General features: G+C 47.5%; 1 protein-coding gene across 1 annotated transcript in view; it reads left to right on the top strand.

Moving 5' to 3' along the window:
- The window catches only part of IKBKB (inhibitor of nuclear factor kappa B kinase subunit beta), a 31,128-nt gene that overhangs the window by 2,358 nt on the left and 12,438 nt on the right, over window positions 1-16,332 (top strand). Inside the window, exons 2-12 of the mRNA XM_044278990.1 lie at window positions 3,269-3,391; window positions 3,492-3,586; window positions 3,661-3,778; window positions 5,507-5,576; window positions 5,672-5,760; window positions 6,757-6,846; window positions 9,298-9,422; window positions 9,519-9,626; window positions 12,513-12,642; window positions 13,113-13,307; window positions 15,220-15,334. Of these exons, the coding sequence (XP_044134925.1) occupies window positions 3,269-3,391; window positions 3,492-3,586; window positions 3,661-3,778; window positions 5,507-5,576; window positions 5,672-5,760; window positions 6,757-6,846; window positions 9,298-9,422; window positions 9,519-9,626; window positions 12,513-12,642; window positions 13,113-13,307; window positions 15,220-15,334 (1,258 nt within the window). The remainder of the gene's footprint in view (window positions 1-3,268; window positions 3,392-3,491; window positions 3,587-3,660; window positions 3,779-5,506; window positions 5,577-5,671; window positions 5,761-6,756; window positions 6,847-9,297; window positions 9,423-9,518; window positions 9,627-12,512; window positions 12,643-13,112; window positions 13,308-15,219; window positions 15,335-16,332) is intronic.

Below are 16,332 nucleotides of genomic sequence, written 5' to 3'. Positions count from 1 at the left end.
TACTCTGTACTGACCATATACCCCGTACTGTGCACACTGTGTACATATACTCTGTACTGCCTGTATACTCTGTACTGCCTGTATACTCTGTACTGACCGTATACCCCGTACTGTGCACACTGTGTACATATACTCTGTACTGCCTGTATACTCTGTACTGACCGTATACCCCGTACTGTGCACACTGTGTACATATACTCTGTACTGCCTGTATACTCTGTACTGACCGTATACCCCGTACTGTGCACACTGTGTACATATACTCTGTACTGCCTGTATACTCTACTGACCGTATACACCGTACTGCCTGTATACTCTGTACTGACCGTATACTCTGTACTGCCTGTATGCTCTGTACTGCCTGTATACTCTGTACTGACCATATACCCCGTACTGTGCACACTGTGTACATATACTCTGTACTGCCTGTATACTCTGTACTGCCTGTATACTCTGTACTGACCGTATACCCCGTACTGTGCACACTGTGTACATATACTCTGTACTGCCTGTATACTCTGTACTGACCGTATACCCCGTACTGTGCACACTGTGTACATATACTCTGTACTTCCTGTATACTCTGTACTGACCGTATACTCTGTACTGACCGTATACCCCGTACTGTGCACACTGTGTACATATACTCTGTACTGCCTGTGTACACTGTACTGCCTGTGTACACTGTACTGCCTGTATACTCTGTACTGCCTGTATACTCTGTACTGACCGTATACCCCTTACTGTGCACACTGTGTACGTATACTCTGTACTGCCTGTATACTCTGTACTGACCGTATACTCTGTACTGACCGTATACACTGTACTGCCTGTATACACTGTACTGCCTGTATACTCTGTACTGCCTGTATACTCTGTACTGACCGTATACCCCGTACTGTGCACTGTGTACATATACTCTGTACTGCCCGTATACTCTGTACTGCCCGTATACTCTGTACTGCCTGTATACATGGGATTGACCCTATACACGGTACTGTGCTGACTGTATACACTGGACTGTACTGACTGTATACAGGGGATTGACCATATACACTGCTGACTGTATATATTGTACTGTTATATTCATATATACCGGACTGTCCACATTCATTGTACTGTATATATTGTATTTACTTGACTGTCCATATACACTGCACTGCCTGTATGCCCTGTTCTGTACATAGTGTGTATACTGGACTGACTGTATACACTGCGCTGTCCTTACAATTCATTTAGAAAGTCCTCAGACCCTTCTACCTTTTCACATTTTGTTATGTTGCTCCTTGTGCTATAATAAATGTACGTTTCCCCCTCATTCTCCCCTCAGTCCCCATAATAAGGCCTCATGCACACGACAGTATTTTTTTTTGCGGTCCGCAAAATGGGGTTCCGTTGTTCCGTGATCCGTGTCCGTTTTTGTTTCCGTGTGTCTTCCTTTATTTTTGGAGGATCACCAGAAATGAAGGAAAGTAAAAAAAATCTCAGTCAAGTTTGCCATGCAAATGATAGGAAAAAAACAGACACGGACGCGGATGACAATCTTGTGTGCCTCCGCGTTTTTTCACGGACCCATTGACTTGAATAGGACAGGTCATATTTTTTTCACGGACTGGAAACACGGATCATGGACGCGGATGACAAACGGTGCATTAGCCGAGTTTTCCACGGACCCATTAAAAGTCAATGGGTCCGCAGAAAATCACGGAAAACGGAACAACGGACACGGGACACAACAACGGTCGTGTGCATGAGGCCTTAGAAAGTGAGAACAGAACTTTAGATGTTTTTGCTAATTTATTAAACAAGCAAAACTAAAATCTCACCTGTACATAAGTATCCAGACCCTTTGCTGTGGCACTTGACATTTAGCTCCGGGGCCTCCCATTTCTCTCGATCATCTTTGAGATGTTTCTACACCTTGATTGGAGTCACCTCTGGTAAATGCAGTTCATTGGAGATAATTTGGGAAGACACTGCCCTGTCTGTGAGGTCTCACAGCTGACAATGTACAGTATATCAGAGCGAAAACCAAGCCATGAGGAGGAAAGAACTGCCTGTAGAGCTCAGAGACAGGATTGTGTGGAGGTGCAGATCTGGAGAAGGTACAACAAATATTTCTGCTGCACTGAAAGTTCCCAAGAGCACAGTGGTCTCCATAGTTCTTAAATGGAAGAAGTCTGGAACAACCAAGACTCCTTCTAGAGCTTGGCCGTCCCACCAAAGTAATGGAGAGAGAAGGGCCTTGGTAAGAGAGGTGACCAAGAACCCAATGGTCACTTCCAGAAGGTTAACCATCACTGCAGCATTCTTGCTATCTGGGCTTTCTGGCAGAGTGAAAAGATAGAAGCCCCTTCTCAGTAAAGACACATGAAAGCCTCTTGGAGTTTGCAAACAAGGCACCTCTTAGACTTTGAAACAAGATCCTCAGGTCTGATGAAACCAAGATTGAACTTTTTGATCTCAATACTAAGCACTATATTTGGAGGAAACCAGGCACTGCTCATCACCTGCCTAATACCATCCCTACAGTGGTGGCAGCATCATGCTGTGGAGGTCTTTTTCACCGGCTGGGTCAAGGAGACTGGTCAGGGTTGAGGAAAAGCAAAATGGAGCAAATTATTTGATATTTGCAAAGAAAACCTGATCCAAAGTGCTCTGGACCTCAGACAAACAAGACAATGACCCTGAGCACACAGCCAGGGCAACACAGGAGTGACTTAGGGACATCTCTGTGATTGTCTTTGAGTGACCCAGCCAGAGCCCTGACTTGAACCCAATCGAACATCTCCGAAGAGACCTGAAAAAGGATGTCCACCGACAGTCCCCATCCAACCTAACAGAGCTTGAGAGGATCTGCAGAAAAGAATGGCAGAAAATCCTCAAATCCAGGTGTGCAAACCTTGTGGCCTCATCTCCAAGAAGACTGGAGGCTTTAATCGCTGCCATAGGGGCTTCACCTGTCCTGACTTAAGGGTCCAAAATTCCAAATGGTATATACTAATCGCACTGACCCATTGAAGTAACTGCGTCACGCACTGCAAAACCTGAAATGCACAAAACAAATGTGGTAAAGGAAAAAATAAAAATAAAAATTCTTAGAAGGCGGGTATAAAAATATGGAAAACAAAAATGGTGCTTCCTGGAGGGTAAAATAGGCTGGTCCTACAGTATGGGATGTCTCTTTCTGTACATTGGTTGTCCCTTAGTTGTGTGCCAATACATTATGTGCCACCCCTCGAATACCAATTATTCTTTATGCCCATAGGATGTCCCCGCGTGCCGGACCAGCTGGCCTCCGCCGACGCACACGCAGAGCTGTGGACCCTGGGAGATGAAGGAGCGGCTGGGCACCGGAGGCTTCGGATACGTCATTCGCTGGCTCAATAGTGTAAGGAGCTGCCTCCCTGTGTACGGTGTACCGTATTACTGAGACCTGTCGACCGTCGCAGGCCAGGGCGGGATGATCTCTGTCTCTTATGTCTCCGTAGGACACAGGGGAGGAAGTGGCCATTAAGCAATGTCGGCAGGAGCTGAGCCCCAAGAATCGAGAGAGATGGTGCCTGGAAATTCAGATCATGAAGAAGTAAGAACTTGCGCCTAAATCCGAGAGGCGTTTTGTGTCCGCGTGTTTACACCACCTTGATATTTGTGTCACAGATTAAATCACAAGAACGTGGTGTCAGCCCGGGAGGTGCCAGAGGGGCTGCAGAAGCTGGCACCTAATGATCTTCCTCTGCTGGCTATGGAGTTCTGCCTGGGAGGTGACCTACGGAAGGTACGTGATACACACCAGGACCAGATCCTAGTATATAACACGCACGTCCATGGCTTTTGAGGTTCTCACCCATGATGGAGTGTACTCAGAAGTACTTTGTTGCTATGGGTCAGGCTTCTCCATGAGCGTTGTGAAACTTTCCCATAATGACTCTTGCTCTAACATACGCCCTCTTGTGGGTGGGATTTTTTTTAAAAATTTTTTTTTATGTGAAATCTGATTTTATTGCATTTTAAAAAAGGAAACCTTCACATAGTTGTCTAAGTGCAGACCATGACCTGCATGAGGCTGACTGTCCTGTGTAGTCCTATGGCTGACAAGGCACCTCGTACTTAAAGGGGTTGTCCAGAGGGTAGGTCATCAATATCTGATCAATGGGAGGCCGCCACCCCAACTCATTATTATTGGCAGAGCCCACTGTTTACTTTGGGACTAGCTGATAATCTAATGTGTATAGGAAGCTCATGACTCTCCTCGGACAGATGACTTCAGGAGAGAGAAGGATCGGGCGGACTGAAATTCACCGCCCAACCCGATCCTTTTGTTCTCTGGCGAGATAAGACATTTCTTCTGCCCTGGGAGATAAGTCTCTTCCCATGGACAACACAGACACTTGTAAGGCTACCTTCACACTAGCGCTTTCCCTTTCCGCTATTTTGATCCGTCATAGGATCCCAACAGCGGAGGAAAACGCTTCCGTTTTGTCCCCATTCATTGTCAATAGGGACAAAACTGAACTGAACGAAACGGAGTCACCAGAATGCCTTCCGTTCCGTTTGGTTGCGCTCCCATCGCGGACAGAATAACGCTGCAAACATGTGGTGCGGAGAAAGACATGATCCGTCCTGACACACAATGTAAGTCAATCGGGTTGGATCCGTTTTCTCAGACACAATAGAAAACGGATCCGTCCACCATTAACTTTCAATGGAGTTCATGACGGATCCGTCTTGGCTATTTTAGAGATAATACAACCGGATCCGTTCATAACGGATGCAGACGGTTGTATTATCAGTAACGGAAGCGTTTTTGCTGATCCATGACGGATCAAGCAAAAACGCTGGTGTGAAAGTAGCCTGATCGCCGATGGAAGTGACGCAAACTCATCATAACAGATGCAAACTGATGCTGAGCATAACGGAAAGCTAAGCGGTGATGTCAACCCAGCCTTATTGAAGGAAAAAAAGTAAGGGGTGGATTGTAGGTCCTTGAGGTATAGGCCATCAGTATCTGACCGGTTGGGGTCCTACACCCGGGACACCCGCCGATCTGCTGTTCTGAGAAGGCATCGGTGCTCCTGTGAATACCAAGCACAGCGCCGTACATTGTCTAGTGGCTGTGCTTGGTATTGCACTCAGCCCCATTCACTTCTATGGGGCTGAGATGCTCCTAGGTCACGTGATCAATGAAAGTCTGGCCTAGGAAAAGCAGAAAGAAGGCTGCGGCGCTGGAACCTTCTCAAACAGCTGACCGGTGGGGGTCATGGGTATCGGACCCCCACCTATCAGATACTCATGACCTTATCCTGAGGATTCGTCTTTAGTAAAAAAAAAAAAAAAACTGAATTTTAGAAAACCCCTTTTAATCGGTGTGGACAACCCCTTTAGCACCCATGGTTTTGGGACGGGATGCCCAGCATGCTCATATGGGGGGGGGGGCGGGGGTCCGCATACCTTTGGCAGATGCTGTATATTCCTCGTGTAACTGTTTGCCGTCTTCTCCGTGCAGCACTTAAATCACTATGAAAATTGCTGTGGACTGAAGGAAGGGCCCATCCTGAGCCTGCTGTCTGACATCTGTGAGTGCTCCTTACCTGTGCTGGATGTCTGCGCGTGCGTCACTCAGCTGAATTAACCCCCGCACCCCTGACACCTTATTCCATCTTGCCTTCAGCTTCCGCTCTTCGTTATCTCCATGAAAATCGGATCATCCACCGGGACTTAAAACCGGAGAACATCGTCTTACAGCAGGAGGAGCACAGGGTAAGCTGAGAGCAGGACCTGCCTGCCCCGACAACAACGAGGGGTCGGAGCCCAGCAGCGGTACCACCACGGGCTCATCGCATATTAAGGGGTGGTCCGAGATAATTAAAAGACATGTCTGTGAGGAAATAGGATAGAAAATAAAGGTGGCTGATGTGTATAGTAAGGGGGGGGGGTCCCGAGTCTCTTCCCAGTAGCGCATGTCAGGGGAAAGAAGGGTCAGGCATGTTGGATTTCAGCATGCTCAATCCTTTTGATCTTAAGGGAGATAAGCTGCTGCTTTGTCCTTTGCTATCCAATTGTATAACCATTTCTTGGAATGAAGGGGACGCGGTGCTCTTTTGGTGCTGCGACCCTAGGAGCACCACTGCTAGGAGCACCACTGCTAGGAGCACCACTGCCAGGTGCACCACTGCTAGGAGCACCACTGCCAGGAGCACCACTGCCAGGAGCACCACTGCCAGGAGCACCACTGCCAGGAGCACCACTGCCAGGAGCACCACTGCCAGGAGCACCACTGCCAGGAGCACCACTGCTAGGAGCACCACTGCTAGGAGCACCACTGCCAGGTGCACCACTGCTAGGAGCACCACTGCCAGGTGCACCACTGCTAGGAGCACCACTGCTAGGCGCACCACTGCTAGGCGCACCACTGCTAGGCGCACCACTGCTAGGAGCACCACTGCTAAGTAAAACTTAGTACGGGATGTAGTGTGAGAGCAGCGGCAGGATTGGCCAGGGTCCCAGAGAGCAGACCCCACCGATCACCAGGTGAGGGCATATCCTAACTATATGCCTACAGTTTAGAAGAGGAGTACCCCTTAAAGTTACTCTTTATCACTGCTTCCCTTCAAAACTATCACCTTTCACTGTAATATGAATGAACCAGGAAGATCAGTATGAATTCCTCTGTACCAGCTTGTAGCTGCAATATTTGGGAACTTTTGTGGCTGTGGGGGCCATATTAACTGCATAAGTATTTCTTTTTTTGGTCAGTTCATCCATAAGATCATTGATCTGGGATATGCCAAGGAGCTGGATCAGGGCAGTCTCTGCACCTCCTTTGTTGGCACCTTGCAGTACCTGGTGAGTAGTCGCTTCTTCATGGTTCAGAGATAGTTACATAGTCGACAGGATTGAAATATTGCATAAATTCATGTAATTAAAGGATCACTCCAGACTATATAATGCCTGGAGGGGGAAATGCATGACATAGAGATTCAAAGAATGCCAAAGACCGAATCGGCATGTCATGCATCGCCTCCTCGCCCCTGCACTAGACATAACAAGGTATGTCGTGTCTGCCCAGAGCGTTCCATTAAACTGGATGTTGACCCTTGAACACCATGGGTGTGCTGATTTAAAGGGGTTGTCCAGGTTTTTACTGTTGATGACCTATCCCCAGTATAGGTCATCAATATCAGATTGGCAGGGGGTCTCTCTTCCTGTTCGCCGCTGCTGTCTATGGCAAGGACCATAGACCGCAGCAGCGGACAGGTAGAGAGACAGCACGTGCACACTGCGCGCGCCGTCTCCTCATACAGCTGATCAGCGGGGGTGTCGGACCACCTCCGATCTGATATTGATGACCTATCCTGAATGATAGAATTCTAGCTGCCTGCAGCTACCACTAGAGGGAGCTTAGGAGCTCACTGATTACAGTTTGCACTCAGTAACAAATGCTTTCCCTCTAGTGGTGGCTGCAGGAGGTGATAATTCAATTATTTTACTCTCTCTCTCTCTCTCTCTCGCTCGCGCTCTCGCTTTGTTGGGGATATAGAAGAAAATGTGTAACAAAGCTGATTTTGATGCACCCCATGGCTTTGTTGCCTCTATGGTTGATTTGACTATCCTCTAGCGCAGGGGTGGGGAACATTTTTGCTGCTGAGGGCCATTTGGATATTTGTATCATCGCCATACAAAATTCTCAACTTAAAAATTTGACGGCTATATTGTGACAAACAGATCAGTGACTTAGGGGTAAGTTACAGAAATTGTGCTTCAATGAAAAAAATCTAGAGCGCTGTATTTTTGCAGCACAAAATGGCGCCTGCACTTATATATTACAAATAGTTCAGGCGCCATTTTGACCACATATAGCAGTCTAATATAGAAGTTCAGAATGTTATTTATTTAGTTCTTTATTTGGCATTAATGGCAGCAAAGCTAAACCCAGCAGGGTCCGGAGAGGGGTTCACCCAGCTTCCACTCTCCCTGCCGCTGTCCCTGCCTCTTTCTTCGCAACTGTCCCTGCCTTTGTCCCTTTCTCAGCCTCAAATCAGCCTCCTATCAGACCCCCCCAGCCTACATCAGCCTCAGATCAGCCCCCATCAGACCTCCCAGCCTCAGATCGCATCCCGTCAGACCCCCCCAGCCTCAGATCGCATCCCGTCAGACCCCCCCAGCCTCAGATCGCATCCCGTCAGACCCCCCCAGCCTCAGATCGCATCCCGTCAGACCCCCCCAGCCTCAGATCGCATCCCGTCAGACCCCCCCAGCCTCAGATCGCATCCCGTCAGACCCCCCCAGCCTCAGATCGCATCCCGTCAGACCCCCCCAGCCTCAGATCGCATCCCGTCAGACCCCCCCAGCCTCAGATCGCATCCCGTCAGACCCCCCCAGCCTCAGATCGCATCCCGTCAGACCCCCCCAGCCTCAGATCGCATCCCGTCAGACCCCCCCAGCCTCAGATCGCATCCCGTCAGACCCCCCCAGCCTCAGATCGCATCCCGTCAGACCCCCCCAGCCTCAGATCGCATCCCGTCAGACCCCCCCAGCCTCAGATCGCATCCCGTCAGACCCCCCCAGCCTCAGATCGCATCCCGTCAGACCCCCCCAGCCTCAGATCGCATCCCGTCAGACCCCCCCAGCCTCAGATCGCATCCCGTCAGACCCCGTCAGACCCCCCCAGCCTCAGATCGCATCCCGTCAGACCCCGTCAGACCCCCCCAGCCTCAGATCGCATCTCGTCAGCCCCCGTCAGACCCCCCCAGCCTCAGATCGCATCTCGTCAGCCCCCGTCAGACCCCCCCCAGCCTCAGATCAGCCCCCCCCCCCCCCCCCAGCCTCAGATCAGCCCTAATCAGACCTCAGATCAGACATTTAAAATAAATAAATAAAAATGAACTTACCTCTCCAGCTCCGGACGGCGCTGCTACTTGGCAGATTCACTCACCCTCCCTGGTCGTCTTCCTGCCGCGCTGTACTGTGACCTGACAGCGCACAGCGTCAGGTCATAGTGCACGTCTACTTGCACTACATCCTGACACTGTACGTGTGAGGACACAGCGTGGGGCCGGAAGAAGATCAGGGAAGGTGAGTACAGCCAGTGCAACGCTGTTCTCATCTTCCTGTGGGGCTTCCATAATGGAAGCGGTCATTAGCATTTTCACGATATGTTCTGGCAGGGGGCGGGGGCCACATGAAACGCGACCTGCGGGCCAGAGGTTCCCCATCCCTGCTCTAGTGCCTCCATATATTTTAGGTTTTCTGTTTAATGTCTCCCTATCTTGCCTAATATCCTCTTGTGTGTCTCAGGCCCCGGAATTACTGGAGCAGCAGAAGTACACAGTGACTGTAGACTACTGGAGTTTTGGCACGTTGGCCTTCGAGTGTATAACAGGATTTCGGCCTTTTCTTCCTAACTGGCAGCCTGTGCAGTGGTGAGGCACCGTCCTATCCCTTTACTATGTGCTGTTCTCTTCTAACCTGATAAGCTGTGACCTCTCACCAATGACACGTGTGGTTTTGGGCTGCAGGCACAATAAGGTCCGTGAGAAGAGCAACGAGCACATCGTGGTGTATGAAGACCTCTCGGGAGCCGTGAGGTTCGCCAGTGTTTTGCCAATGCCTAATCACCTCAGTGGGTAAGAACGTCCTTCCTCATCGCCCCTCGTGGTCAAGACTTCGGGCTTCACGTACAGTAGGAGATACAAACAAATATAGTATTTGCCAGAAGCAGATTTCGTTATCCATGGTGGGGGATATTTTTCATGTCCCGAGTCCTTTGCAAGCCCCACTATGTTCACATTTATAGTAACGGTCCTGATTGTCGAAACCATCTGGCCACTGATTACCAGTAGGCATTGATATTATTCCATTTCTTGCCAAACTGGAAGTACTTGTATGGCACTTACACTCGGGTACGTTCAAAAGGGTTGTACAGGAATAGAAAAATACTTATTCAATGAGTTCGAGAACTAGAGATAAGGGCTACAGATGTCCCAGCAGCTCTATGACGGATTTCATCGAGGAGAAAGGGCAGTCTGCAGATGCAGTGAAACTGAAGGCTGTAGGCAACAAACTGTTGAAGATTTTTGGTGAATACTGCAGATGAAAATAGAAAAAAAGTTATGGTGATGCAAATAAATTTTTTATATTGTCAAAGGTTTTCATATTTTTTAAATGCAGTAAAACTTACTAAATTTACCTAGTTTTTATTATCATCATAATCGTACTGATTATCGGCAGTGATAATTATTGGTCTGGTCCTTAAGTGGTTAAAAATGGAGACTCACTTTAAGAGTAGGTTCACACAAGTTTTTAAAGGGGGATTTGAGTCAGATTTTCCTGTAGGTTTTTCAGTCACAACCAGAAATGGACTCAAAAGTAATTGGAAATACAGTGCTTTGAAAAAGTATTCATACCCCTTTTCCACATTTTTTCACATTACTACCACAAAGAAAAATGTATTTTATTGGGATTTTATGTGACAGACCAACACAAAGTACCGGTATGTGTGATGTGAGAAGAAAATGATACACGGTTCTCAAAATTTCAATAAAAATCTGGAAAGTGTGGCGTGCATTTGTATTCAGCCCCCTGAGTCAGTACTATGCAGGACCACCTTTCACTGCAATTACAGCTGCTCGTCTTTTGGGGGACGTCTTCACCAGCTTTGCAAATCTAGAGGCTAAAATTTTTGCCCATTCTTATTTGCAAAATAGCTCGCGCTCAGTCAGATTGGATGGAGAGCGTCTGTGAACAGCAATTTTCAAGTCTTGCCAAAGATTCTCAATGGGATTTAGGTCTGGACTGTGACTGGGCCATTCTAACACATGAATATGCTTTGACCTAAACCATTACATTGTAGCTCCGGCTGTATGTTTAGGGTCGTTGTCCTGCTGGAAGGTGAACCTCCGCCCCAGTATCAAGTCTTTTTTCAGCCTCTACCAGGTTTTCCTCCATGATTGTCCTGTATTTATCTCCATCTTCCCATCAACTCTGACCAGCTTCCCTGTCCCTGCTGAAGAAAAGCATCCCCGCAGCATGATGTTGTCACCATCATGTTTCACAGTGGAGATGGTGTGTTCGGGTGATGTGCAGTGTTAGTTTTCTGCCACACATAGCATTTTGCATTTAGGTCAAAAAGTTCAACTTTGGTCTCACCTGACAGAGCACCTTCTTCTACATGTTTGCTGTGTCCACTACATGGCCTGAGGCAAACTACAAATAGGACTTCTTATGGCTTGCTATCAGAAATAGCTTTCTTCTTGCTAATCTTCCATAAAGGCCAGATTCGTGGACTACACGACTAATAGTAGTCCTGTGGACAGATTCTCCCACCTGAGCTGTGGATCTCTGCAGCTACTCCAGTGACCATGGACCTCTTGGCTGCTTCTCTAATTACTGCTCTCCTTGTCTGGGCTGTCAGTTTAGGTGAATGGCTGTGTCTTGGTAGGATTGCAGTTGTGCCATACTCCTTCCATTTTCGGATGATGAATTGAACAGTGCTCCGTGAGATGTTCAGAGATTGGGATATATATTTTTTTTATAACCTAACCCTGCTTTACACTTCTCCACAATTTTATCCCTGACCTGTCTGGTGTGTTCCTTGGTTTTCATGATGCTGTTTGATCACTAATGAACCTCACAGTACAGCCGGTAGTTATACTGAGAATAAACTACACACAGGTGGACTCTATTTACTAATTAAGCGACTTCTGGATTTAATTTAGGGGTATCAGAATGCAGGGGGCTGAATACAAATGCATGCCCTGCTTTTCAGATTTTTATTTATTAAAAATTGTGAAAACCATGTATCATTTTCTTCTCACTTCACACATGCTTGCTACTCTGTGTTGGTCTATCACATAAAATCCCAATAAAATACATTTAGGTTTATAGGTGTAAGGTGAAAAAATGTGGAATAGTTCAAGGGGTATGAATACTTTTTTCAAGGCACTTTACAAAGCAAGGATTTCGACTTCTCCTTCCTGCTGGATCCACTTCTGGTTTTGGCTGAAAAACCTGAAGGGAAATCTGTCTCAAATCCTTCTCCCAAAAACGGTGTGTAAACGCTTTCTTCCTGTGTGAAGAAAGCCCCAGAGAAGAATTGCATGATGAGTAAGTATAATTTGCTATAATATTCTGCATATAATAAGTAGGATGGACTCTATATCTAGACCTCATGCAAGGGTCACTTGGCATTTATTTCTGGGAACATTCCTAAAGCAGGTACTAAAATACCAAGTGGTAGCCTGTGACATTGACTAGAGCAGGCATGTCCAACCTGCGGCCCTCCAGCTGTTGCAAAACGACAACTCCCAGCATGCCTGCATAGCCTACAGCTATTAGGGCATGCTGGGAGTTGTAGTTTTGCAACATCTGCAGGGCCGCAGATTGAGCATCCCTGGACTAGAGGATCCTCCTGTGCTCCACCATGTCGATTTCATATATAAAAGATTGCTATTTCGTACTGTAGATAATATCTCTTCGGGCTTTTAACAGTAGCATTGGTTTCTTTACGTTAGGATCTTGTCTAGTAAATTAGAGCGCTGGCTACGGTGCATGCTGATGTGGCACCCGCGACAAAGGGGTACAGATCCCCAAAATCCAGAAATTGGCTGCTTTCAGGCACTGGACTCCATTCTTAGCCTCAAGGTAAGTGAACATAGCCACAGCGAGAGAGCTCTTTATCTGCATCAGATGCCATGCATTGTGTGGTCCCTTTTTAAAGAGTTTTTCCACCATGCTTTTTATGGTCTAGACCAGGGATGCTCAACCTGCGGCCCTCCAGATGTTGCAAAACTACAACTCCCAGCATGCTCTAATGGCTGTAGGCCAGGCATCCTCAAACTGCAGCCCTCCAGCTGTTGTAAAACTACAACTCCCACAATGCCCTGCTGTAGGCTGATACCTGTAGGCTGTTCAGGCATGCTGGGAGTTGTAGTTTTGCAACAGCTGGAGGGCCGCAGTTTGAGAATGCCTGCTGTAGGCTGTCCAAGCATGCTGGGAGTTGTAGTTTTGCAACAGCTAGAGGGCTGCAGATTGGGCATCCCTGGTCTAGACCATCATATGGGCCCCACGGGTCCTGTTTCCAGTTCTGTCATTTTCCGTCTATTTCTTGGCAGCTGTTGTCCGTGCTGAATATGGTGTCCGGCCATGTGCACACGTACCCTGTGACAGAAGGGGAGAACCTGCAGTCTCTGAAGAGTCGCCTGCAGCAGGATACCGGGATACCGGAGGAGGAACAGGAGTTACTACAAGCTTCAGGCCTGTCCTTAAATCCCCTCCAGCCTCTCATACAATACGTGTCGGACAACATGGTGAGACAGCGCACTCTGCTAATCTGCTCCATATATGTGACCAGGATACAGTGATATCTCATCCAAGGCTATTGTATACTGTTGCTGTGGACAGTTCACTGAGATCCAAAGACATCCTGATAGGGAACTTAGATTGTGAGTCCCTTTGAGGACAGCCGGATGCTAATGTGTGTAAAGCGCTGCAGAATATAGTAGTGCTATATAAGTGCGTATAATAATAATCTAGTGTATTTTTTAAAAAATTTTGTCTTAGGGGGCTATGTTCAAATCTTGGCTAATTCACTTTAACAAATACAGTACCCTTTACGGCTATGTACAAAATTCTCACCCATTTAAAATAAAAAAAGAAGCGCCTTAGTTAAAAAAAAAAATCTATGTATTTCCATGGTAACAGACAACAAATAAATCCAGTGTAGTCAGATTCTGCAGTCACATCCTGCCCCTTTTGTCCTCTACTCGCTCGCTCCTCTACCAAATGTATGTTTGGAAAATGTAGGGGACAGATCCAAAGGAGCGTTGTAACAGCGGCTGCTGTGCGCTGCTGTTCCCCTGCTTGCCGCTGCGTTCAGCGGTGATCTGCGGCCGGTGCTTCCCATTTGACGCTGCAGTCCTGGGTTCTGTCTGTGTGGGTGCTGTTGTTCTGGGATCCGCTCCACAGTTTGCTCGCAGCCCTGGCGATAGCATGCTTGCTGCTTGTTTCCTGCAGCACTTCTTTAAAGGGTAACTGTCATATTTTTTTATTTATTTGCTAGTTTATTAGAGCTAGGCATGTATACCTGAGTTAGTCTGTCAATGATTGTCAAAAGATCTGTCATTACCTTATAACAACAGCTTTCATTAATGTCCCCTGTCCCTTTCCACTGCTCCCTTAAAAGACAGTTGCTAGGGCTCATCTGTCTCCCAACTTAATGTAAACAGAAGACAGAGGGGCGGTCCTTCACACTGCATGCCTGCATTAGGCTTCAGAGTGAGGAGGCGTGTCTTTCAGTAATCCAATCTGATTGGCTAGCAGGAAGCTGCTGGCTACAGCAAGTGTGTATGGGAAGTTAAGGGAAGGCAGTTTTGGCCTCAGAGAACTGGCAAAGGAGCCATCTAAGGGGAAATCTCAAGGAAAACTGTGGTATGTGAGGAAACTAAAGATTGCTTTATGCATAATGCTGCTGCAGCAGTAACATATGCTAAAAGTTTTTTTTTTTAATGAAAACATGAGTTATCTAAGGGCAGGCGCGCGTCACTTTCTGGGCTTTATGAGTTAGGTCATGTGACCTCGCTGACCTATCCTAGCCCTCCTGCGCATATATAAGTGGCTCAGCCCCCTTTGCATATGCCTCAGTGTCAAGGTCCTTGTGCCCTGCTAAGGTTCCTGTTTTCAGCTTGTGTTCTTGTGTTCCTGACTCATATCTGTATTCTTGGACTCTTCTACCTGTTATATCCCTACCTGTTTGCCTCGACTCTCCTGTTGCCGACCTGGATTGCCTGACCTGCACCTGTGCTACCTGCCCTGACCTTTTGCCTGTCTGACTACTCCTCTGGCTCATCCTTTGGTCCTGCACCTCTGGTATCTTTCTCAGGTACCTCCTGGTCCGGCTGGACCAGCTGCCTCGTGTGCCTATCCTCCTCAAGAGGTAGCGACCTGGTGTTTTCCTCTGGAAAGTCTATCCCCTCCATCAGGGGTACTGTGAACATCCAGGGGTTCACTTAGACATCGGTAGGACACGTGGCACAGTGGGTTCACACCCGCTGGTTCGTGACAAGCGTGAATACAGGATCAGACTACACAGGGTTTATTTGTTGTCTGTTACCATGGCGATGCTTCAGATTGTACTGTGTATGAAGAGCAAACTTGTGTTTTATTATGGCCAGTTATAATTTCCCTTTTTTTTTTTTTTTTTTTTTTTTTTTTTTATCTCAGATAAACGATAACCGCCAAGTAGAAAGTGACCTTCTGTTTCTCTTTGATAATCGGAAAACGGTATATGAACCCCAGATTTCCGTTCGTCCCCACCCTGAAGGTGTTGAATATGTGTGTAAGTATTCTTTTGCAGTCATATCCTTCATTGGAAGTAATGGCACCAACATAAATAGTCATTATGGTACGGTGTTGTGGAAAGCCAGTTGGGCACCCATAGGAACGCATGGGGCCTTGTGTCCAATTTGATATGGCGGTCACGCATACAACCAGAGGTATGGCGGCACAGACAGCCTCCTGTTTTTGGTTCTGCTGTATGTATCAGGTCTTAGGCCGCACACAACATAGCAGTAGCTTCTGCAGCTGGCGCCCAGCCATGCCCTGTTTCTATTTTCAATAGGCTATGTAATCCTCAATTGCAGCAGTGCAAGCAAAAAAGGGTATTAAAAGGGTTGGCCACTTTCTAAAATAACCTCTAAAAGGCCATAAACTTGTGGCCCCTAGCACAGGAAACCCCAAGACCCCTCTCATTTCTTACCAGAGCGTCCCCCCGCTGCCGATGGATTTTGTTCTGTAAACAGTGGACCCTGGCAGGCCGCCACGTCCATAGCAGTCAAGATGGTAACAGTCACATGATTTACCCATCTGACTCTTGCCCTGGATGCATTCCCTTCTGCATTTGCGCTCAAAAAATGCAGCGCATGCGCAGATACGTAGAGCAGGATCTCCTGTGTTTGCACATGTACTGAATAGTTGCAGTATAAGCGCAGATGATAGCTGCTGCCATCCTGATTGCCATGGGTGTGGTGGCTGCCGGCGTCCACTGTTTACAGGTGGAATCCATGATATTCTAGCTTATTGTTTGCTAAGTAAAGGTGGCGACTTCTTTTGTGGGTTGGGACTGCTGCACAATACTTTGGCCACTAGGGGCAGTGCATGATTGCTGTGTTTTATTTATTAGATCATTGGAAGGGATTGTCCTAGACAGACAGACAGACGCTTTCCCCTAAAAGAGAGATACCCTGGGGATCAGCCGATTGTGATTCCGGCTGTAGGTGGCCCAGTGGTCAGCAGATATTCCTGGGGAAGGCCAGACATTACAGTTTAGGTAGAATT

The sequence above is a fragment of the Bufo gargarizans genome, chromosome 2 (assembly GCF_014858855.1).
Source record: "Bufo gargarizans isolate SCDJY-AF-19 chromosome 2, ASM1485885v1, whole genome shotgun sequence".
Taxonomy (NCBI): domain Eukaryota; kingdom Metazoa; phylum Chordata; class Amphibia; order Anura; family Bufonidae; genus Bufo; species Bufo gargarizans.
The sequence above is the reverse complement of the archived record's forward strand: the minus strand, read 5'-3'. Positions and strand labels throughout refer to the sequence as shown.